The sequence below is a fragment of the Oncorhynchus gorbuscha genome, linkage group LG04 (assembly GCF_021184085.1).
Source record: "Oncorhynchus gorbuscha isolate QuinsamMale2020 ecotype Even-year linkage group LG04, OgorEven_v1.0, whole genome shotgun sequence".
NCBI lineage: Eukaryota > Metazoa > Chordata > Actinopteri > Salmoniformes > Salmonidae > Oncorhynchus > Oncorhynchus gorbuscha.
In genome coordinates, this window is record NC_060176.1 from 66,029,495 (window position 1) to 66,053,565 (window position 24,071).

Sequence of the window (24,071 nt, forward strand, 5' to 3'; positions counted from 1 at the left end):
ACTTCTTTAATTAACCAACATTGTCCTTTCAAATTAAATAATGTTTGGTTTATTTTCTGCATATTTTTCTAAGGTTTCATACCTCAAATCAATTCACATTCTAGAATCATATTGGTGCAGATGGATTCGGGTTTTCTTTTGGTTTGATTAGGCCTATGTTTAGTCAGGGGGCTTCAGGAAACACATGCACCTTTGCATTGCACCTGCACTTTACTGTACACTCCCACCTACACACACAAACACAGTGAACCCCCCAAAACATACCTTCATTATAATAAACACAATGATGCCTTCATGCATGCGCACATCACATGCAAGTGCACATGATCACATACATACATTCTCACAGATATGGGAATACATACATAGGCCTAATAAATATGGCCAAACACACTTCAATTAATAATATATGTGTATACATGTGTGTAGGCTACATGCACGAATGCATACCAACAAATAAACACACACACAGGCAATGACAATGTCAATCTACTGCAATGCAATCCAATCTTGTTTACCTCATACGATTTATTCCTGTGTGTGTGTGTGTGTGTGTGTGTGTGTGTGTGTGTGTGTGTGTGTGTGTGTGTGTGTGTGTGTGTGTGTGTGTGTGTGTGTGTGTGTGTGTGTGTGTGTGTGTGTGTGTGTGTGTGTGTGTGTGTGTGTGTGTGTGTGTGTGTGTGTGTGTGTTCAGTGAGATAGACCGAGTCTTATGCTTTGTATTGCTGATCAGATTATGCTGCTGAAGCCACTATTACCCAGGCTAACCCTCCCATAGACGGTATAGGTCACTGAGTTTAGTCCAGGGCAGAAGGAGGATGGATCATGGGTCAGAGGTGGGCTATTTGCAGCGAGATCACACCCGATAGACTTCAGTATTCGACATTTGTCCAGGTCCCCGGGACGTCAGGAGATGCCTTCAATACCGTCCACTAGGGGCAACGTGAGCATGTATTACCATCTAGTAGGCTCGCAGTTTACGAGGGCATTGTGTTAAACTGTGCGCTTCGGCTCTGAGGATTGCGGGTTCAATCCCAGTGCTATAAAAAAAATATATATATATATTTAACCTTCATTTAACTCAGTGCTAGACACTTGTTTTTATTTATTTCCTGTTTTAACCTTATCCCAAACCTTAACCCTGACAACCAGTCAGAATGAATGCCTAAACTTAACGTCAAGGTTTTTTCTGTTATAACAACCTTAATTAACCCTCAACTATCATTTCACTTCACCTGAGGTGTGGTGGAAATGTGAGAGAAAGAAAGAGAGAAAGAAAGAGAGAAAGAAAGAAAGAAAGAAAGAAAGAAAGAAAGAAAGAAAGAAAGAGAAAGAAAGAAAGAAAGAAAAGAGGGGGGATCGGAGATATTAAATCTAAAGGTATGATGCCACTTCTTCTATGATGTTTATTATCAACATAACACAAAGCCGTGCAGTATAACTAGTGGTGATTATGTAGGTATCACTTTGAGAGCAAAGATAAACATTGTTGTCCTCCAGAAGGTATTGAAGTGAACGTATTTACATTCATTTAATCTGGTCATCCTATGCACAGAAATCTCAGTCTAGTAATTGGGGATGCATGATATATCGGTGAGCATATCGAAATCGGCCGATATTAGCTAAAAATGCCAAAATCGGCATCAGCCCGATGTCTAGTTCAACGCCAGTGTGCAAAACCGATGTCAAAGCTGACGTGCATACCTATATAACGTAGGTAGATGACGTGCATACCTATATAACGCAGGTAGATGACGTGCATACCTATATAACGTAGGTAGATGACGTGCATACCTATATAACGTAGGTAGATGACGTGCATACCTATATAACGTAGGTAGATGACGTGCATACCTATATAACGTAGGTAGATGACGCGCATACCTATATAACGTAGGTAGATGACGTGCATACCTATATAACGTAGGTAGATGACGTGCATACCTATATAACGTAGGTAGATGACGTGCATACCTATATAACGTAGGTCGAGCCCAAAGTACACACTATTTTTCAGATGTTGCCCTAATGGAGTTACACAGTATTGTTGAAATGTACATCTATGAGCTACTTGCTATGGGCGTCACTGCTATTAGCTTCATGACTGACATTTGGACCAGCGATATCAGCCCCATGAGCTTGCTGATTCTGACAGCACAGTGGGTTGACGAGGATTTCCTACTGAGGAATGCCGTATTGCACGTTCATGAATGTGCTGATTCTCATACCGCTGCTGCCATTTCAATGGCATTTGAGAACATGTTTGAAACTTGGAAAAATTAACACTCCTTGGGCCATTTGAACAACTGACTGGATAAATAAGCTCATCAACTGTGTCTGCAGCAGACGTGACACCCTCTGTCATGGTATTGAAACGCCTGCTCAATAAACTGCCGACAGACCGTGGGGTTAAAACTTACAAAAGTACTTGAGGCTGTGAACAAGTGATTCGTTGGAATTCTCTGAGCCTCTGTACTGTGTCGCCGGGCATGCTCGATGCTAGGTACAAGGACGGTTACTTCGATGCAGACAAGAAACAGGGTTTACGTGAAATGTTACATACACAGCTGGACAAGATGGAAACGGACTCAGTGACAGTTCGCACCGAGGAAGAGAGGTCACGGACAGACAGAGCTGAAACGTCACTGCTTGATGAGTATGATAAAATCCTGGTTGAGAATGAAACGACTGAACAAATGAACAACAAAACAGCACAGCAAGTAAGTGAAAGAAATGGGTCTTGATTATGTTTTACTGGTAATGGGGACATCCCTAAATGCCAACAAAATAACTTTTTGGTCAGTGTGTGTAACCTTTATTTAACTAGGCAAATCAGTTAAGAATAAATTCTTATTTACAATGGACGGCCTACCCCAGCCATACCCGGACAACGCTGGGCCAATTGTGCGCCGCCCTATGGGACTCCCAATCACGGCCGGATGTGATACAGCCTGGATTCGAACCAGGGACTGTAGTGACGCCTCTTGCACTGAGATGCAGTGCCTTAGACCGCTGCGTCCATGTGTGTGTATGTGTTACCTATTTAACTGTACTAGAATGTTTAAAAGGCCGCAACATTTTTAAATATCGGTTATCGGTATATTTTCTTTGGCAAGGAAAATATCAGATATCGGTATCGGCCAAAAATGTCATATCAGTGCATCCCTACTAGTAATTCTATAGCTATATTCCCAAACTGCTCATTTCTGCCTGTAGGACTAGTTAACAAAGCCTTTCCATCAACACCTTAGTTCACACCCCGATCCCATTAACAACCATATGGTCTATCCATTAAACGCTCATGGACAATATGGACACAGACATACAAGTCATTAAGGTATAAATGACCAAAGATGCCATAGATTCCAGTACCTAGGTATATTACAAGTAGTTTTGCAACCCTCGTCCCCCTTTTCACTGTCTTCTTCTCTCTCTGTTGGCGCATTTGAGCCGATCACTTTTTTCTAGTCGGTGACCAGCATTTCAAAGTGTGTTGCATTATGGGGATAAAAATTGTTAGACGTATGTTTACATGTTGACTGCATGAACAACAACCATGTGATCAAAGGTCATGACTTTTCGACTGCGGTCAACTTCAATTTTCTGCAGTTGCTCTTCACCAGCTGCAACTTGTAGTCATCGCATGCATTGTGGGAGGTACTATTTGTCATCCAATCATTATAGTGTCTTTGTTTGACCAACATGAACCGGACCAAAGACGTGACTAAACAGCAAGCAACTTTGTCGCGTTTCATATGTATACAGTGGATATGTACAAATGAACAGTGGTGGAAAAAGTACTCAATTGTCATACTTGAGTAAAAGTAAAGATACCTTAATAGAAAATGACTCAAGTAAAAGTGAAAGTCACCCAGGAAAATACTACTTGAGTAAAAGTATATTTAAGTATCAAAAGTAAATGGAATTGCTAAAATGTACATAAGTATCAAGAGTAAAAGTATAAATCATTTCAAATTCCTTATATGGCACAATTCTTTTTTTTTTTTAATTGACGGATAGCCAGGGGCACACTCCAACACTCAGACATCATTTACAAACTAAGCATTTGTGTTTAGTAAGTCCGCTAGATCAGAGGCAGTAGGGATGACCAGGGATGTTCTCTTGATAAGTGTGTGAATTGGACGATTTTCCAGTCAAAATGTAAAGAGTACTTTTGGGTGCCTGGGAAAATGTATGAAGTAAAAAGTACATTATTCTCTTTAGGAATGTAGTGAAGTAAAAGTATGAAATATAAATAGTAAAGTTAAGGTTAGAGACCTTCAAAAGCTACTTAAGTAGTACTTTAAAGTATTTGTACTTAAGTACTTTACACCCATAGAAATTAATGTGATATTTGAGGCTTTCTCTCCCCAATTGATAATACAATGTACACACATATTTCCAGTTTGTGAGTGTGTGATATGGGGGTTGGAGACATGTTACAAAGAAAAACTTCATAAACAATGGCAACACTGCCATGTTAGTAAAGAACAAGTAAGCCTGCGCACAGCGTTAAAGCTCCCAATTCACTGGTTTATCGACAACGTTTTCATCCAAAATGGATTTTGGTCAGGTCAAACAAACACTGCCATGCTGCACTAAGCTTCGCTGTTGGAAAACCACATCAGTGTCCGGCTTTCAGCTGTAGCAGATGCACCTCCTCTGACTTCACTCCTCGACTTTTGTCTGCAGTTGGTTGCTTCAGCCTTTCCTCTCAAACAAGCCCACAGTCTCTCTCCCTCTCCTCCCCCCTCTCTACTTCCTTTCACATCGCTTTATCTATCGCTTTTTTCGCTCTCTGTTTCACACTCATGCCACACACACACACACACACACACACACACACACACACACACACACACACACACACACACACACACACACACACACACACACACACACACACACACACACACACACACACACACACACACACACACACACACACACACACACACACACACACAGTGCATAGCCAGAATGTCATGCATGAGGTCCCAATGCCAATAGAATGAGACATCCTGCATCTGCATTGATCAGTCAATCCTAGCGTGATCAGGGGATCGATGCCTCCTGAAGCTCTACGGAAGCAATCACCAACATAATCTATGTTGTAGTGCAGTTTAATCATTTACATAATCTATGCTGTAATGAATAGTTTAATCATTTACATAATCTATACTGTAATGCATCATGTAATCATTTAAAGAATATATACTGTTGTGCATAGTTGAATCATTTATATCATCTATACTATAATACATAGTCTAATTATTTACATAATCTATACTGTTACGCATAGTCTATTAATTTTCATAATCTATACTGTAATGCATAGTTTAATCATTGACATAATCTATAAATAATTTATATCACATTACATGATCCATCTCATCATTTCATCAACATTTCCCAAAGCATGATCAGCATTCTTTATACACTGAACAACAATATAAAGGCAACATGTAAAGTGTTGGTCTCATGTTTTATGAGCTAAAAAAAATATCCCAGAAATGTTCCAGACGCACAAAAAGCTAATTTCTCTCAAAATGTTGTGCACAGATTTGTTGACATCCTTGTTAGTGAGCATTTCTCCTTTGCCAAGATAATCCATCTATCTGCCTGGTGTGGCATGTCAAGAAGCTGATACAACAGCATGATCATTACACAGGTGCACATTGTGCTGGTGACAATAAAAGGCCACTCTAAAATGTGCAGTTTTGTCACACAACACAATGCCACAGATGTCTCAAGTTTTGAGGGAGCGTGCAGTTGGCATGCTGACTGCAGGAATGTAAACCAGAGCCGTTGCCAGAATTGTATGTTCATTTCTCTACCATAAGCCGCCCCCAACATCGTTAACAGAACATCCGACTGGCCTCACAACCGCAGACCACGTGTATAGCATCGTGTGGGCGAGCGGTTTGCTGTGAACAGAGTGCCCCATGGTGGCAGTGGGGTTATGGTATGGGCAGACATAAACTACGGACAACAAACACAGTTGCATTTTATTGCTGGAAATTTGAATGCAAAGAAATACCAAGACGAGATCCCGAGGCCCATTTTTTAAAAGTTCTCTGTGACCAACAGATGAATATCATGTGAAATCCATAGATTAGGACCTATATAAATGTATTTATTTCAATTGACTGATTTTGTCATTTGAACTGTAACTCTTTGAAATTGTTGCATGTTGTGTTTATATTTTTGGTCAGTGTATTATTGTCTTAGTTAGGAACATCAAACTTGCTTTCATTGAGTATCATTCATTGTGGTGAAGAAGCATCCCTACAAACCTTTATTGGTGGTGGTGGAATGTTTGTCCATGTACCTGAAGAATGATCAGAATAAAAGAGAGAAATGTTTTCATTGTGTGTGTGTTGCTGACTAATGGCCCAGTGTTATGTAACTGGGGGAAAGATTACTCAAAGCCCGGGCCAGGAGAGCTAATCCTCCACATTGAGGCGTTGCACCACAACACACACACACACACATCCACATATGACTATGTATAGTATATATCTCTAACTGTGTTCCTCGATCCTCTCTCTAACCCTGTATCACTGTCTCTCCTCACTCCACCTGTCTGCTCTTCTTTCACTCCTGCTTTCAACTCAAATGAGGAGAGGTGGTGTGTGTGTGTGTGTGCATGTTTGATTTATCAGTGTATTTTAGATACTGTAGCCTGTAGAACGTGTCTGTATCAGTGTGGTTCCCAGTGGAATCCAAGTGTGTTTGCTTAGGGACTGCTCCGTGTTGATTTTATTTCGTCAGCTTTTGAGGGGAGTCTAGGCAATACCCCGCTGAGAGCAATGGAATATGTTCAGTCAGTGTGATGTGTGTGTGTGTGTGACTAGCATTACATTGCAGCACAGTACATTTCTTCTACTTCATCTCAGCTGTGAGGGATAAGAGATCCCTAGCACCCCAGTGCTGCCTGATTCGGAGTTAAATAAACAAGCTTCCTCTCTTTAGAAAGTCCTAGTTAAACACACTTGCAGTATCTCTTAATAGATGCAGCGTATCCGGGCAGGATTCTTCATCTAGTCTAATACACTGGCTGGTAGTGATGGTAGCAGACGCACTCTGGTAGTGCGGTGTGGTGCAATATGGGATTGAACTTTGACCTCATCAGCTTACTTTTGTTCAGTAGCACCTGGCTATATCCCAAGTGTACGCTTTAGAGATTGTGGGTGGCGGTCATCATGATGTGAATCACAGAGAACAAGTAACGGGCAAAGGAGAAAGAGAGGGCAGAGGGAGAAAGATGCAGAGAGAGAGAGAGATGGGGGACAGAGATAAAGAGTTATGCAATGGTGAAATTATAATCTTGTGAGCGGGTTGATTTGGGTTTCTGTATGTGTACAATTCACCAGATGGGTGTGTTTGTGTGCGTGTGTGCGCATGTACGTTACCAATAGAACAATGGCAGCTACTAAACTTGTAACCTTGTGCATATTTCTTGGACGGTGTGTAGGCAGGCAGAACCCTTTGGGGTACTTTCTGGCACTTAGCTTCTATTGTAACCTCCACCACCAGAGCTCCATTACTGCACCCACAGCTGCTTACCCCAAATGACTGTTGAGTTGTCCTGTTACATTCCACACTTTACTATGTACTAGGAGGAAAATAGGTGTCATTTCTGTCATTATATAGTGCATTTATATGCTTGCTACAGGAAGTGACCATAGCTACCATGGAAGTAACAGATTTGTAATTACCTAAAGCTATTTCCTGAAGACTAATTATGCATTTAGCATATTCCACAACACAATTAGATGCTTTAAAAAGGCATTGCCCACCATGGTATGCCATAGAAGGATGTTTGTGATGGCATACCTGTAGCACTTACTGTGTTGACTATAAGGATGAGCTACAGGTAGGGGTTAGCGTCAGTGTGGCATGTTTTGTGAGTGGCAAAGATTAGCCTGTATTAGCGTCAGTGCCTAATCTCACTGAGGAGAGTCTCCAGGGCTTCATCAGTTCTATTTCTCTCTTGTTTGCTGCACTTACACATCTTGAAACACAGTACCAGAGCTGCTGGGTTCAAATATTCTTTCTGTGCTTGATTGAGATTGCTTGTTGCAATGGAATAAATAAAGTCATGATATTGTAACCCCGCCAATCTAGTGCTCCAGATGGGCTAAAGCAAAAGCCCAAAATATTTGAAATATTTCAAATAGTATTTGAACCCAGGTCTGATCTAGCCTCAGTGTTCATATATTTTCTAGAATCCTAACAGCCTTTTTGTTTTAAACAGTGTCTTCATATTAAAGTTTGATGAAATACTCATATTGTATGTGAAGAGAGCTCTTTGATTGTCTTTGAGAAAGATGCCCCTGGGGCCACTTTGGGGAAAACCTTGTTAGACAGTTAAATTGTGGCCTACGGCGAGCTATTAGCGTCCATCCCTGACACACACACACACACACACACACACACACACACACACACACACACACACACACACACACACACACACACACACACACACACACACACACACACACACACACACACACACACACACACACACACACACACACACACACACTCTCTCCAAGGCAATTGTTGTAGCTTGGTACCTTTGGATCCATGTGATTAGCTAGTGTCCTCCAAAATGAGCTGGAATATGCATGTTTCTAAATTAAGTTGTAAGCAATTAGTCCCCTATACCCTTCCCTTCTTACACATGCATGCACGCACACACTAACACATGTACATAAGCACACTCACATCATCTACAATTAGGACCAAGACCAAAATCATAGGAAGATCAGAGTGGGTTTGTTTAAGCGAGGGTTAGGGAGCGGTGCTCCAGGCATTTACTTACAAATACATTATTTGGATCATTATCATCAGTAGCTCTGCAACACAGTGTGTAGCCTACCCCTGCTCTCAGAAGGGGTAGACCAGATGCTGTGGTCACATCACCCTTGGACTTGTTCCTCTCTGTCTCTCTCGAAGGAAATTTCAGAGGTCAAGCCTGAGGGGGGATCACAGAGGAGGGTGTTGGGAAGGACCTGAGGGGACAGAAGGGTGGGAGGGACGAGATGGGGGAGGGTGTTTGGGGAGGGAAAGGGGCATTGGGATCGAGTCTACCCTGTGGAGTGTTTCCCAAGCCTCCCTTGCATACCTCCCCATTTCAGGGCCTCTTACCATGAACCCCACAGTGTTGTATGGGCTTCACTTATAGCAGAGGTTCCCAAAATGTTTCACTCGGGGCCCCCCTTCTAGCATTGGGGAACATCCCCCGCCCCCACCCCTCCCCTGCACCATGTCTATTTCTATGGGTACAAGCACTGTTCATGACACAAACTGTTCATTTTGCCATGTCTAATGTGTATTCGTGATATTTGACTGGCAAAAAAATTACAAAAATATCTATGGCCTGGAAAAACTATACAGAATATAAAAACATTAGCTGACATGGGCGAGTTAATCTGGACATTTTTGGCAAGTTATAAATAGCTCTCTATGTTATCAAATGACTAACATGACAAAGGAAAACTAATGATGCACTTCCCAATTTCGAAAATGCACCTTCCACTATTACAACGTTCAAGAGCAAGTTTAAAGCCGGACTGAGATCCTTTAAAAATATATATATATATAATAATTTTAAAATACAGTCAAAAGTTTGGACACACCTACTCATTCCACGGTTTTTCTTTATTTGTACTATTTTCTACATTGTAGAATAATAGTGAAGACATCAAAACTATGAAGTAACACATATGGAATCATGTAGTAACCAAAAAGTGTTAAACAAATCAAAATATATGTTATATATGTTTTAGATTCTTTAAAGTAGCCACCCTTTGCCTTGATGACAGCTTAGCACACTCTTGGCATTATCTCAACCAGCTTCACCTGGAATGCTTTTCCAACAGTCTTGAAGGACTTCCCACATATGCTGAGCACTTGTTGGCTGTTTTCCTTCACTCCGCGGCGGGTGATTGTGGAGGCCAGGTCATCTGATGCAGCACTCCATCACTCTCCTTCAAATAGCCTGTACACAGCCTGGAGGTGTGTTGGGTCATTGTCCTGTTGAAAAACAAATGATAGTACCACTAAGCGCAAACCAGATGGGATGGTGTATTGCTGCAGAATGCTGTGGTAGCCATGCTGGTTAATGTGCCTTGAATTCTAAATAAATCACAGAGAGTACCATCAGCAAAGCACCCCCAAACCATCACAGCTCCTCCTCCATGCATCACGGTGGGAACACACATGCGGTGATCATCCGTTCACCTACTCTGCGTCTCTCAAAGACACGGCGGTTGGAACCAAAAATCTCCAATTTGGACACATCAGACCAATTGACAGATTTCCACCGGTCTAATGTCCATTGCTCGTGTTTCTTGGCCCAAGCATTGGTGTCCTTTAGTAGTGATTTCTTTGCAGCAATTCAACCATGAATGGCTGTTTCACGCAGTCTCCTCTGAATAGTTGATGTTGAAATGTGTCTGTTACTTGAGCTCTATGAAGCATTTATTTCAGCTGCAATTTCTGAGGCTGGTAACTCTAATGAACTTACCCTCTGCAGCAGAGGTAACTCTGGGTCTTCCATTCCTGTGGCAGTCCTCATGAGAGCCAGTTTCATTATAGCGCTTGATGGTTTTTAAGTCTTCACTATTAGAAAATAGTCCAAATAAATAAAAACCCTGGAATGAGTAGGTGTGTCCAAACTTTTGACTGGTACTATATATATATATATATATATATATATATATATATATATATATATATTGTATTATAATTTGTAATTTTTTTTGGGGGGGGGGCCCTGCCGAACACTCAGTTTGGGAACCACTGACTTTATAGTGTTGCCATAGCATTTCTAAATCCTATGTATTACCTACCTCTGTGTTTGAGTGTACACATTTCTGCATTTCACGATGTGATTTGTACGTGTGCATACATATGTACACTTTTCTGTATGTGTCTGCGTGCGCATGTGAGTGTGTATCGATGCGTTGGACGTCAGCCAGTGGCCCCCTTCTGTACCCTCTCTGACGTGTCCAATCAGAACACAGAGCTGGATTCCATGAGCCCAATGCAGCTGATCCCAGACCTGCTGCCCCATGAGCAATTACCCAGAGTGCACTGCACCTCGCGGAAAACTAGATGAGCCTGTTCCCTCTGACATATGAAGGAAGGGGGAGCAATAATTAACATCCATGATGCATCATGGCTACTGTTCAACATGGCTGGCTACTGGACAAAGACATGTTTGCCCCACAACACACAGGCAGGCGGGAGGGGAGGGGAGAAGGGAGAAGGGAGGGGGATGGGCCCCTGCCTGCCCTGCGTTATTAACCAGTGTCTGGACGGACCCCATGGAGACAGTGCCAACCATACAATCAGGTCTGAGTAATTACCCATAATACCCGGCTGCTGCCACGATGCCAGAGCCATCCAAGTGAGTCAATGTAGGCATTGGTGACCCTAGTGAAAACACAGGTGTGAGGGTCAGGCTGTGTGTATGTGTGGTGTGTGCATGTGTGTGTGTGAGCAGCAACAAAAGTAACAACATAACTCCTATTGCTGCTATTCCATGGCAACAGCATGCTGAACACAGTATAGCCCTGGGTGTGTTTTTGTAACTAGCCCCCTTTAGCTAATGGATGAAACATGCATGTCCAGTCTGCCCCTTCTGTTCACACTTACATAACAAATAGCCCTTACGGCTGTTGAAATACAGCAACACCTAGTGGTAACAAACATCACCACACAGTTTGAGAGGTACCCGAGTTAAGGACAACTGCTGGTTGAACATTGCGCTTAGTATTGATGTTGTCTTGTTGCTTTGTGCCCATATCCCTTTGTGTGTGTGTGTGTGCGTGTGTTTGTTCACTACAAATTGAGTTATGGTAAGCCAGTGCTCATGTGCGGATGCTCCCATCTCCTCAAATGAAGCTAATTAAGGCTCTATTTAGAGAGTGGGGAGCCCATGAGACTGAGTGGAGTTCCTCACTTCATTAAAAATCAATTAACACACTCCAAGTGCCAGTTCACCACACATCACTCACTGTACCAACCAGACACCCACAGTCCACCTCACAAAACTCTTTCCGTTACATGACTGTAACACGTCTGTCTGTCTGTCTGGATGTGTGTCTGTCTCTCTCTGTATCTCTCTCTCTCTCTCTGAGGAGATTGTGGGGCTGAGCTCATCTTGGCCATGGAATCGCCAGCGCTGCACTACGGCTCTTACATAACTTCAGGATAAATCAGGACTGCCAGTCAGGGCCTAGCTCTCACCCACTCAGCCAGCAAGTCAGAGGGCAGCCACACCCACACAGCCAGCCAGTTAGAGGGCAGCCATACCCACACAGCCAGCCAGTTAGAGGGCCTAGGAATCATTAATGTAGTTCTATACACCACACTTCTATCTGCAGCTCTCTATCTGCTATCTATCTGTTCTAAACTTTGCAGAATTATGAATAATCTCCTGAAGCACAGGTGTTCCATATACAGTCGTAACTGAACTGTATTTACAATGTACCTGTCTGTGTGACTACTATGTAAATAGACAGTTCTAGAGCCACTTGGTGTAAAGTATGACCAGTGTTGGCACCAACACCAAGTGAGAGGAGGCAGTAAGAAGGATCCTACTTAGAATGTGATAGTAAGCAAGACAATCTCCAGAGTTTGGTGATATCACTTCCTGTAGGCATGTGTGTAACTGCTCAGCGAATCATTGCTCTGACAGCCAGACGACAGGAACGAGTGAGTGGTCGCCTTAGCAACAGCCAAACTGTCATAACTCGCTCCTTATTCCACCTGACAGGCCCGGTGGCTATGCACACACACTTTGAAACACACCCACACAAACACATTCTGAAACACACTATCACACCCACTGAATCACACACACACAATCTGAAACACACTCTCTCTAACACATGCACACACATTCTGAAACACACACAGACACTCTCAAACACACACACGTCTACACACACACATACAGACGAACACAGAAACACAAACAAAACAAAACAAAACAGTCAGATTATAATCTTTGTCGGTCCACACACCCCTCAAGCCATTTTTATAAACTTTAGACTGGTCAGTTGATAAATCCCTTTTGAACATGTTCATCCTTGAAGTCCAAGTAGAAGTTGTTCCTAAAGGATCTACAAAGAGACATTCTGGGATGTATAGCAGAACAAGGTTGTACATGGCACTAAATGAGAGTGGTGGAATACACACACATATGTTCTGACTGCTAAGGGTTTTCAGTTCTCGAAGACGACCTTCTCGTACCCCTTATCAGTCTTTATTTAATTACATTTTTTAGTATTAACCCCTTCCGTTCTGCTAGCTAACGTTCAATCGCTGGATAACAAATGGGATGAACTGAAAGCACGTATATCCTACCAAAGGGACATTAATAACTGTAATATCTTATGTTTCACCGAGTCATGGCTGAACGACGACATTAAGAACATACAGCTGGCTGGTTATACACTCTATCTGCAGGATAGAACAGCAGCCTCTGGTAAGACACGGTTCGGGGGCCAATGCATATTTGTACACAATAGCTGGTGCACGATATCTAAGGAAGTCTCAGGGTTTTGCTCGCCTGAGGTAGAGTATCTCATGATAAGCTGTAGACCACACTATCTACCTAGAGTTTTCATCTGTATTTTTCATAGCTGTTTTACATGCCACCACAGACCGTGGCTGGCACTAAAACCTCACTCAATTAGCTGTATTCCGCCATAAGCAAACAGGAAAACGTTCATCCTGAGGTGGCACTCCTAGTGTCAGGGGACTTTAATGCAAGGAAACTTAAATCAGTTTTACCTCATTTCTATCAGCATGTTAAATGTGCAACCAGAGGGAAAACAATTCTAGACCATCTTTACTCCACACACAAAGACGCGTACAAAGCTCTCCATTTGTCAAATCTGACCATAACTATATACTTCTGATTCCTGCTTACAAGCTCAAATTAATGCAGGAAGCACCAGTGACTCAGTCTATAAAAAAGTGGTCAGATAAAGCAGATACTAAACTATAGGACTGTTTTGCTATCACAGACTGGAAAATGTTCTGGGATTCTTCCGATGGCATTGAGGAGTACACCACATCAGTCACTGGCTTTGTCAATAAGTGCATTGAGGACGTCATCCCAGAAGTGACTGTACGTCCATACCACAACCAGAAGTCATGGATTACAGGCAAAATTTGCTCTGAGTTAAAGGGTAGAGCTGCCGCTTTCAAGGAACGGGGCTCTAACCCGGAAGCTTATAAGAAATTCCGCTATGCCCTCCGACGAACTGTCAAACAGGCAAAGCGTCAATACAGGACTAAGATCAAGTCATACTACACCGGGTACGATGCTCGTCGGATGTGGCAGGGCTTGCAAACTATTACAGACTACAAAGGGAAGCACAGCCGAGAGCTGCTCAGTGACATGAGCCTACCAGATGAGCTAAATAACTTATATTCTAGCATACTCTCTGTTATTATCTATGCTTAGCCACTTTAATAACTCTACCTGCATGTAGATAATTACCTCAATTACCTCGACACCGGTGCCCCCCGCACATTGACTCTGTATCCGGTACCCCCTGTATATAGCCTACATTGACTCTGTATCCGGTACCCCCTGTATATAGCCTCCACATTGACTCTGTATCCGGTACCCCTGTATATAGCCTCCACATTGACTCTGTATCCGGTACCCCCTGTATATAGCCTACATTGACTCTGTATCCGGTACCCCCTGTATATAGCCTCCACATTGACTCTGTATCCGGTACCCCCTGTATATAGCCTACATTGACTCTGTATCCGGTACCCCCTGTATATAGCCTCCACATTGACTCTGTATCCGGTACCCCCTGTATATAGCCTACATTGACTCTGTATCCGGTACCCCCTGTATATAGCCTCCACATTGACTCTGTATCCGGTACCCCCTGTATATAGCCTCCACATTGACTCTGTATCCGGTACCCCCTGTATATAGCCTACATTGACTCTGTATCCGGTACCCCCTGTATATAGCCTCCACATTGGCTCTGTATCCGGTACCCCCTGTATATAGCCTCCACATTGACTCTGTATCCGGTACCCCCTGTATATAGCCTCCACATTGACTCTGTATCCGGTACCCCCTGTATATAGCCTCCACATTGGCTCTGTATCCGGTACCCCCTGTATATAGCCTACATTGACTCTGTATCCGGTACCCCCTGTATATAGCCTCCACATTGACTCTGTATCCGGTACCCCTGTATATAGCCTACATTGACTCTGTATCCGGTACCCCCTGTATATAGCCTCCACATTGACTCTGTATCCGGTACCCCCTGTATATAGCCTCCACATTGACTCTGTATCCGGTACCCCCTGTATATAGCCTACATTGACTCTGTATCCGGTACCCCCTGTATATAGCCTCCACATTGACTCTGTATCCGGTACCCCCTGTATATAGCCTACATTGACTCTGTATCCGGTACCCCCTGTATATAGCCTCCACATTGGCTCTGTATCCGGTACCCCCTGTATATAGCCTCCACATTGACTCTGTATCCGGTACCCCCTGTATATAGCCTCCACATTGACTCTGTATCCGGTACCCCCTGTATATAGCCTCCACATTGGCTCTGTATCCGGTACCCCCCGTATATAGCCTCCACATTGGCTCTGTATCCGGTACCCCCTGTATATAGCCTCCACATTGACTCTGTATCCGGTACCCCTGTATATAGCCTCCACATTGACTCTGTATCCGGTACCCCCGTATATAGCCTCCACATTGGCTCTGTATCCGGTACCCCCGTATATAGCCTCCACATTGACTCTGTATCCGGTACCCCCCGTATATAGCCTCCACATTGGCTCTGTATCCGGTACCCCCTGTATATAGCCTCCACATTGACTCTGTATCCGGTACCCCCCGTATATAGCCTCCACATTGGCTCTGTATCCGGTACCCCCCGTATATAGCCTCCACATTGGCTCTGTATCCAGTACCCCCTGTATATAGCCTCCACATTGGCTCTGTATCCGGTACCCTCTGTATATAGCCTCCACATTGACTCTGTATCCGGTACCCCCCGTATATAGCCTCCACATTGGCTCTGTATCCGGTACCCCCTGTATATAGCCCCACTATTGTTATTCACTGCTGCTCTTTAATGATTTGTTATTCTTATCTCTTACTTTTTAGGGATTTTCTCATAACTGCATTGTTGGTTAAGGCCTTGTAAGTAAGCATTTCACTGTTGTATTTGGCGCATGTAGCAAATAACATTTGATTTGAACTAGGACATTCATACATTCTTTACATTTCTGTCTGTCTGGCTGATTGGGAGTCAGTCAGTACGTCCGTCCGTCTGTCTAGTATAGTGTCCTGGGTCGGGTGGGGTCAGGATCAAACTGACCTTAAGTCAGCACATGGTCTGGGGCTCAGGGGTCACAGAGGTCATGGTCATTAAGACCCGCAGTTAGACCCTCTCTGACTCAGGCTTTGAGGGGGGAGTGGGACATATCTTCCTGGGTAAAGAGGTACAAGACAGCCCCATACAGCTTAGACATGCAAACGCAACTCCAGAGTAGTCATCATCTTTCTGCGCTAATCCCATTATGACACTGCACACACAGATCACATACAAACCACATACACACACACTTCATAAACACTGCTGATCAGACCAATTAAGTCCTAGCTGTAAACCAATCAGACACATAAGACATACCTATGGACACATTCATTAGCACACACATTGAAACACCTGTCATCCTATTGCAGCTCAAACACAGAACGGTGTGTGTACATCTGTTTATGCGTGCTTGTCTCCACCGAAAATGAAAACTGATGTCGTAGGTAAGACATACTTTTGGACATTGCCTTTAACCCTAAATTACTACATTAATATCAGAAGCTTAGGTTAGAACGTTAGAAGATTAACCCTTACAGTCATTTATCATGTACTTTGCAGCTTTTCTGTTATTGCTCTACAGCTCGGGAATGGATCCTTGGTCGTGTTCATAGGGCACATGTAAAACAAAAACGTATGTTCCTTATTGGACAAATCCAGGTAGTCCCTCCCCTTTTCAGTCCGTTTGGTTCCTCATGAACATAACTCAGTTTTCGGTCCCTTTTTTTGTTGTTGGGGGGACTATACTCAGGGTCACCAAAGTTGTGTGTTATTTCTGTTTTCTATGTTTCTGGCAAAAACTGAAGAATTGCTTATTGTAGATTTGTGGAATATTACTATTTCACAAACTGAAAATAGGATGATTATTTTGTCTAGTGTGTTTGTAGCCATTTTACCTGATTTCTGGGAGAATAGTGCAGTTGCAGGTGCAGAGAGGTTATTAGGGTCCTACTGCTTTGGATTAGCCAGCCAGTGTGCAGAGCAGGGAAACAGCGTGTGAGGAAGGAAATAATATAGGATTAGATTGCGTGTCTAATCTCCTTATAGTGAGTGTGCATTCTCAGCAGATATGTGCCATCTATCTCTCTCTCTATGTATATATATATATATCTATCATTTCTCTCTAGCTATCTCTCTATCTGTCACTATCCTTCTCCGTCTCAAACTACGCGGCCACACTGGTTACTGTGGTCACAGGATGCTCCTAAAGGTTTCTGTGTGTGCCGATTTCAGACCTAGAGTACACAGTTCAGTCCTATAGTACACTACATCTACACTACGAGTGAGTGAGTGAGTAAATGAAGATACTTTGATGATGTAACCCCACTACAATCCAGGGACCAGATCTAAGGACCCCTGCTCATCCTCATGACAAAATGTCTGTCACCTGTCATTACCACACCATAAAACACTGCTAAAATGAACAGGATGTCACAGAGTCCTGTTAACTGGAGAGGTTCCTTCTGATTGGGAGCACTGTTCCCTCTCACTGGGTCATGTGATAGAAACACACACATCCACGCACACACCCTAATGAGCCCCCTGACAGTCGGGGGAACGTTGAGTGGCCATTAATACTGGTACAGTACAGGCAAGTGTGTGTGACATAATGAAACGGTTATGTAATCCAGGTGTGTGTGTGTTTTCCCCTCCCATCTCTTTGTCCACAGCCCAAATCGAAGTTATACCGTGCAAAATCTGTGGAGACAAATCATCAGGAATCCACTATGGAGTCATCACGTGTGAGGGCTGCAAAGTGAGTTCTCCACACAGCTCTGTTGTTCCCTCTGTCTGACTCTATCCCCATCATTCTCCTGTCATTCCTGTTTCATATCTTCATTTCTATTCCAGCATCTGCGTTCTACTCTCTGTCAACTCTTTTCTATTCTATTCTTTTCCAAATCATAGACTGACTGTTAACTGACTGTTGTGGTTGTCCTGTAGGGGTTCTTCAGACGAAGTCAGCAGAACAACGCTGCATACTCATGCCCTCGCCAGAGGAACTGTCTGATCGACAGGACCAACCGAAACCGCTGCCAGCACTGCCGTTTACAGAAGTGTCTTGCACTCGGAATGTCCAGAGATGGTGAGACTACACACACACACACACACACACACACACACACACACACACACACACACACACACACACACACACACACACACACACACACACACACACACACACACACACACACACACACACACACACACACACACACACACACACACACACACGTAGACTCTTACCTACTTAAGATTGTTACCTACTCCCGAGTGGTGCGGTGGTCTAAGGCAGTGCTAGCTGTGCCACTAGAGATTCTGGGTTCGAGTCCAGGCTCTGTCGCAGCCGGCCACGACCGGGAGACCCATGGGGCGGTGCACAATTGGCCCAGCGTCATCCGGGTTAGGGGAGGGTTTGGCTGTCAGGGATGTCCTTGTCCCACCGCACTCTAGCGACTCCTGTTGCAGGCTGGGCGCATTGCACACTGACACCGTCGCCAGGTGTAGGGTGTTTCATCTGACACATTGGTGCGGCTGGCTTCCGGGTTAAGTGGGCATTGTGTCAAGAAGCAGTGCAACTTGGTTGGGGTGTGTTTCGGAGGACGCACGGCTCTCGACCTTCCTGAGTCCGTATGGGAGTTGCAGCGATGAGACAAGACTGTAACTACCAATTGGATACCAAAAAGGGGCGAAAAGGGGGTAAAAAAACTGTTTTTTAAAATAAAGTTTGTCATCAACACAATGTCTAAAGCCCAGGTGAAGCTGAGAGAAACTAAACACAATGTGACTAATAAACAACCTCTCTCTCTCTCCCTCCCTCCCTCCCTCTGCGTAGCGGTGAAGTTTGGCCGCATGTCCAAGAAGCAGCGTGACAGCCTGTACGCCGAGGTACAGAAGCACCAGCAGCGGATCCTGAATGAGCGGCAGCAGCAGACGTGTGAGGCAGAGGCCCTGGCGCGCGTCTACTCCTCCAGCCTGACCAACGGCCTCAGCACCCTCAACCACGAGATCGGAGGCACCTACGCCAACGGCCACGTCATCGAGCTCCCCAAGGGCCAGGTGAACGGTGGTGCCACGGGTGGCTACTACCATGGTATGGACTCCACCCAGCCCTCCCCGGACCAGTCAGGCCTGGACTTGGCTGGCATTAAGCACATCAAGCAGGAGCCGGTGTACGACCTGACCCCTGTGGCTAACCTGTTCAACTATAGCACCTACCAGGACAGTCAGCTGGCGCACAGCAATGTCAGCATGGGAGAGCTAGGTAACTAAGGGTTACGGTTAAGTTCATTCAAAGATATCAAATTTGGCCGTCAGTGCCCCCTCCGAAAACATGCATGATGCCGTCTCTGAGTGAGTGTTGCATAGTGCAGGAAGATACCAGGCCTTAATTGATGATTTGAATAGGAGGGTGTCATGGTGAGGCTAAAGGAGTGTGAGTCAGTGTGATAAGCTGTGTGTGGGACAGGAGATCAAACAGGCTTTTTAGAGAGAGAGAGAGAGAGAGAGAGAGAGAGAGAGAGAGAGAGAGAGAGAGAGAGAGAGAGAGAGAGAGAGAGAGAGAGAGAGAGAGAGAGAGAGAGAGAGAGAGAGAGAGAGAGAGAGAGAGAGAGAGAGAGAGAGAGAGAGAGAGAGAGAGAGAGAGAGAGAGAGAGAGAGAGAGAGAGAGAGAGAGAGAGAGAGAGAGAGAGAGAGAGAGAGAGAGAGAGAGAGAGAGAGAGTCCATGCGTCATATTTAAGCTTAGCCCATCAATGCAAGAAACCCCCATTGAGAGTGTGGCCTGCCTTAATGTGTGGCCTGCCTTACTAAGGCTGTAATGTCAACACAGTGGAACACAGTTTTACTAGTGCATTCCATATTTGAGTTGTCACACATCTACTCGGATGGAGGTATACAATTACATTCCCTGATTCTTGTAAACATCGGTTCTGCTGTTTTCTATACCCCGTTTCAATTCGCGCCAACATTCAAACAAACAAAAATTAACATTTCTACAATAAAGATGAAAATGGTGCTACATAAAAAGAAACCTCGTCTCAAAGCCTGGTGGACGAGACCACATACAAAGTTGTGTGATAACTGAAACTTTGGGAGGTTGAACACAGCTAAATAATAAACTAAACTAAACTTATGATTGGTTCATCAGTTTCACGCTCCCATAGACAATGAATGATAAGCTACAATGTTGCTCAAATTTGTGTGTGACTGTCTCTTCTCTGTCCTCTCCCTCCATAGATCGTATCGCCCAGAACATTATAAAGTCTCACCTGGAGACCTGTCAATACACAGCAGATGAGCTGCAGCAGCTGGCCTGGCAAACACACTCCTACGATGACATCAAGATGTACCAGAGCAAAGTGAGTGTGTGACCAGTGTGTGTCTGTGTGTTCCTTGTGACCAGTGTGTGTCTGTGTGTTCCTTGTGACCAGTGTGTGTTTTTGTGTGCCTGCGTGTTCCTTGTGACCAGCTGACTTTGCACTGCTCACTTACCTACAACCTCTGAGCACCCCCCCCCACCCAACTCCATTGTCATCCAATGCCTCTTTTCTCAGCTATACACCCTCCAACTCCATTGTCATCCAATGTCTATTTCCTCCCCTGTACACCCCCCCAACTCTAGTATAAATGTATATATATATATATTTTAAATGTATGCACTTTTTACTGTAAGTCATTTGGATTAGAGTGTCTGCAAAAAAAAAAAAACATTTCATCCAATGTCTCTTTCCTCCCCTTTATTCACTATTTAAGTCTCTTTCCTCCCCTTTATTCACTATTTAAATGTCTCTTTCCTCCCCTTTATTCACTATTTAAGTCTCTTTCCTCCCCTTTATTCACTATTTAAATGTCTCTTTCCTCCCCTTTATTCACTATTTAAGTCTCTTTCCTCCCCTTTATTCACTATTTAAATGTCTCTTTCCTCCCCTTTATTCACTATTTAAATGTCTCTTTCCTCCCCTTTATTCACTATTTAAATGTCTCTTTCCTCCCCTTTATTCACTATTTAAGTCTCTTTCCTCCCCTTTATTCACTATTTAAGTCTCTTTCCTCCCCTTTTTTCACTATTTAAGTCTCTTTCCTCCCCTTTATTCACTATTTAAGTCTCTTTCCTCCCCTTTTTTCACTATTTAAATGTCTCTTTCCTCCCCTTTATTCACTATTTAAGTCTCTTTCCTCCCCTTTATTCACTATTTAAGTCTCTTTCCTCCCCTTTATTCACTATTTAAGTCTCGTTCCTCCCCTTTTTTCACTATTTAAATGTCTCTTTCCTCCCCCTTTTTCACTATTTAAATGTCTCTTTCCTCCCTTTTATTCACTATTTAAATGTCTTTCCTCCCCTTTATTCACTATTTAAATGTCTCTTTCCTCCCTTTTATTCACTATTTAAATGTCTTTCCTCCCCTTTATTCACAATTTAAATGTCTCTTTCCTACCCTTTATTCACTATTTAAGTGACTTTTCCCTCCCCTATATTCACTATTAAAATGTATTTTTCCTCCCCTATATTCACTATTTAAATGTCTCTTTCCTCTCCTATATTCACTATTTAAATGTCTCTTTCCTCTCCTATATTCACTATTTAAATGTCTCTTTCCTCTCCTATATTCACTATTTAAATGTCTCTTTCCTCTCCTATATTCACTATTTAAATGTCTCTTTCCTCTCCTATATTCACTATTTAAATGTCTCTTTCCTCTCCTATATTCACTATTTAAATGTCTCTTTCCTCTTCTATATTCACTATTTAAATGTCTCTTTCCTCTCCTATATTCACTATTTAAATGTCTCTTTCCTCTCCTATATTCACTATTTAAATGTCTCTTTCCTCTCCTATATTCACTATTTAAATGTCTCTTTCCTCTCCTATATTCACTATTTAAATGTCTCTTTCCTCTCCTATATTCACTATTTAAATGTCTCTTTCCTCTCCTATATTCACTATTTAAATGTCTCTTTCCTCTCCTATATTCACTATTTAAGTCTCTTTCCTCCCCTTTATTCACTATTTAAATGTCTCTTTCCTCTCCTATATTCACTATTTAAATGTCTCTTTCCTCCCCTTTATTCACTATTTAAATGTCTTTCCTCCCCTTTATTCACGATTTAAATGTCTCTTTCCTCCCCTTTATTCAGGATTTAAATGTCTCTTTCCTCTCCTATATTCACTATTTAAATGTCTCTTTCCTCTCCTATATTCACTATTTAAGTCTCTTTCCTCCCCTTTATTCACTATTTAAATGTCTCTTTCCTCCCCTTTATTCACTATTTAAATGTCTTTCCTCCCCTTTATTCACGATTTAAATGTCTCTTTCCTCCCCTATATTCACTATTTAAATGTCTCTTTCCTCTCCTATATTCACTATTTAAGTCTCTTTCCTCCCCTTTATTCACTATTTAAATGTCTCTTTCCTCCCCTTTATTCACTATTTAAATGTCTTTCCTCCCCTTTATTCACGATTTAAATGTCTCTTTCCTCCCCTTTATTCACTATTTAAATGTCTTTCCTCCCCTTTATTCACTTTAAATGTCTCTTTCCTCTCCTATATTCACTATTTAAATGTCTCTTTCCTCTCCTATATTCACTATTTAAGTCTCTTTCCTCCCCTTTATTCACTATTTAAATGTCTCTTTCCTCCCCTTTATTCACTATTTAAATGTCTTTCCTCCCCTTTATTCACGATTTAAATGTCTCTTTCCTCCCCTATATTCACGATTTAAATGTCTCTTTCCTCCCCTTTATTCACAATTTAAATGTCTCTTTCCTACCCTTTATTCACTATTTAAGTGACTTTTCCCTCCCCTATATTCACTATTTAAATTACTTTTCCTCCCATACACTCACTATTTAAATGTCTCTTTCCTCTCCTATATTCACTATTTAAATGTCTCTTTCCTCTCCTATATTCACTATTTAAATGTCTCTTTCCTCCCCTTTATTCACTATTTAAATGTCTTTCCTCCCCTTTATTCACGATTTAAATGTCTCTTTCCTCCCCTATATTCACGATTTAAATGTCTCTTTCCTCCCTTTTATTCACTATTTAAATGTCTTTCCTCCCCTTTATTCACTATTTAAGTGACTTTTCCCTCCCCTATATTCACTATTTAAATTACTTTTCCCTCCCATATACTCACTATTAAAATGTATTTTTCCTCCCCTATATTCACTATTTAAATGTCTCTTTCCTCTCCTATATTCACTATTTAAATGTCTCTTTCCTCTCCTATATTCACTATTTAAATGTCTCTTTCCTCTCCTATATTCACTATTTAAATGTCTCTTTCCTCTCCTATATTCACTATTTAAATGTCTCTTTCCTCTCCTATATTCACTGTTTAAATGTCTCTTTCCTCCCTTTATTCACTATTTAAATGTCTCTTTCCTCTCCTATATTCACTATTTAAATGTCTCTTTCCTCTCCTATATTCACTGTTTAAATGTCTCTTTCCTCCCCTTTATTCACTATTTAAATGTCTCTTTCCTCTCCTATATTCACTATTTAAATGTCTCTTTCCTCTCCTATATTCACTATTTAAATGTCTCTTTCCTCTCCTATATTCACTATTTAAGTCTCTTTCCTCCCCTTTATTCACTATTTAAATGTCTCTTTCCTCCCCTTTATTCACTATTTAAATGTCTTTCCTCCCCTTTATTC

At 42.6% G+C, this 24,071-nt stretch overlaps 1 protein-coding gene across 2 annotated transcripts in view; it reads left to right on the forward strand.

Moving 5' to 3' along the window:
• LOC124034522 (nuclear receptor ROR-beta-like) overlaps positions 1–24,071 on the forward strand; it is a 39,715-nt gene that overhangs the window by 4,643 nt on the left and 11,001 nt on the right. The window contains exons 1-5 of one of the 2 annotated variants that reach the window (XM_046347833.1): positions 16,647–16,855; positions 18,080–18,165; positions 18,354–18,495; positions 19,249–19,677; positions 20,650–20,771. In XM_046347833.1, coding sequence (XP_046203789.1) covers positions 16,837–16,855; positions 18,080–18,165; positions 18,354–18,495; positions 19,249–19,677; positions 20,650–20,771 — 798 coding nt within the window. In that variant the 5' untranslated portion in view covers positions 16,647–16,836. Of the gene's footprint in view, positions 1–16,646; positions 16,856–18,079; positions 18,166–18,353; positions 18,496–19,248; positions 19,678–20,649; positions 20,772–24,071 lie in introns of those variants that run through there. The other variant, XM_046347834.1, reaches the window with a different exon arrangement.